The sequence below is a fragment of the Saprolegnia diclina genome (assembly GCF_000281045.1).
Source record: "Saprolegnia diclina VS20 unplaced genomic scaffold supercont1.86, whole genome shotgun sequence".
NCBI lineage: Eukaryota > Oomycota > Saprolegniomycetes > Saprolegniales > Saprolegniaceae > Saprolegnia > Saprolegnia diclina.
Genome location: NW_008246153.1, coordinates 58516 through 59239, shown reverse-complemented (window position 1 = coordinate 59239; position 724 = coordinate 58516). Strand labels below are relative to the sequence as shown.

General features: G+C 61.7%; 1 protein-coding gene across 1 annotated transcript; it reads right to left on the bottom strand.

The window, feature by feature from the left end:
- Positions 1-7: 7 nt before the first annotated feature.
- Positions 8-480, bottom strand: SDRG_15182 (acetylornithine deacetylase; the record flags this gene model as incomplete). Its single annotated transcript, XM_008621346.1, has 3 exons — positions 8-130; positions 172-369; positions 416-480. Coding segments are annotated over 3 exons (385 nt in total), but the record flags the coding sequence as incomplete, so codon positions are not given.
- Between the last annotated feature and the right edge of the window lie 244 nt (positions 481-724).

The window sequence follows — 724 nt, the reverse complement described above, 5'->3', positions numbered from 1 at the left end:
TCCTTGTAAAAGCGCTTCTGGAGCTCGTTCACGGCGTCCATGGCCATCTCGAGCGCGTTCATGCCGAGGTGGGGCAGGCCGCTGTGGAAGAGCTTGCCCGTGGCGCGCAGCGACCACGTGATGACGCCGGCTACGTCATCGGTTAGTGTCTCATGCCACGCGAGGCTATACCTGTGCCGATGCAGGGCTGGCTGTCCGAGCAGTCGATCCAGAGGACCGGGCCGTTCTTGAGAAAGTCGATCTTGCCCGTCTCCATGAGGTTCTCGACGCCGACGCCAGGGATGTCGCTGTTCTCTTCCGACGCGATCATGACGGAAGAGATCGTCTTCTGCGTCACGACTTGATGCTTGGCCAACTCAATAAAGAACTCTACCGCCAGCATGAGATCCCAATCGACACATCAGGTGGAGCGTACGCGTGACGAGCGCCACGTGGCCGAGGCAGTCGGTCGTGCCACGCCCGTAGAGCTTGTCGCCTTCGACGCTCAGCTTGAACGGGTCGCGCTCCCAGCCTTCCGGGTTGGCAGGCACGACGTCCAAGTGCGAGCCGACAAAGTTGATGGTCTCCTCGGCCTTGGACGTGCCGGGGTACTTAAGGATCAGATGACCGCGGCCCTCCTGGAAGCTCACGCGCTGGGCCTCAATGACGCCACCGTTCTGCTTGAGGTACGGCGCGAGGGCCTCAAGGACGATGTCCGAGACGACGTCTTCCTTGGGGATGAGCC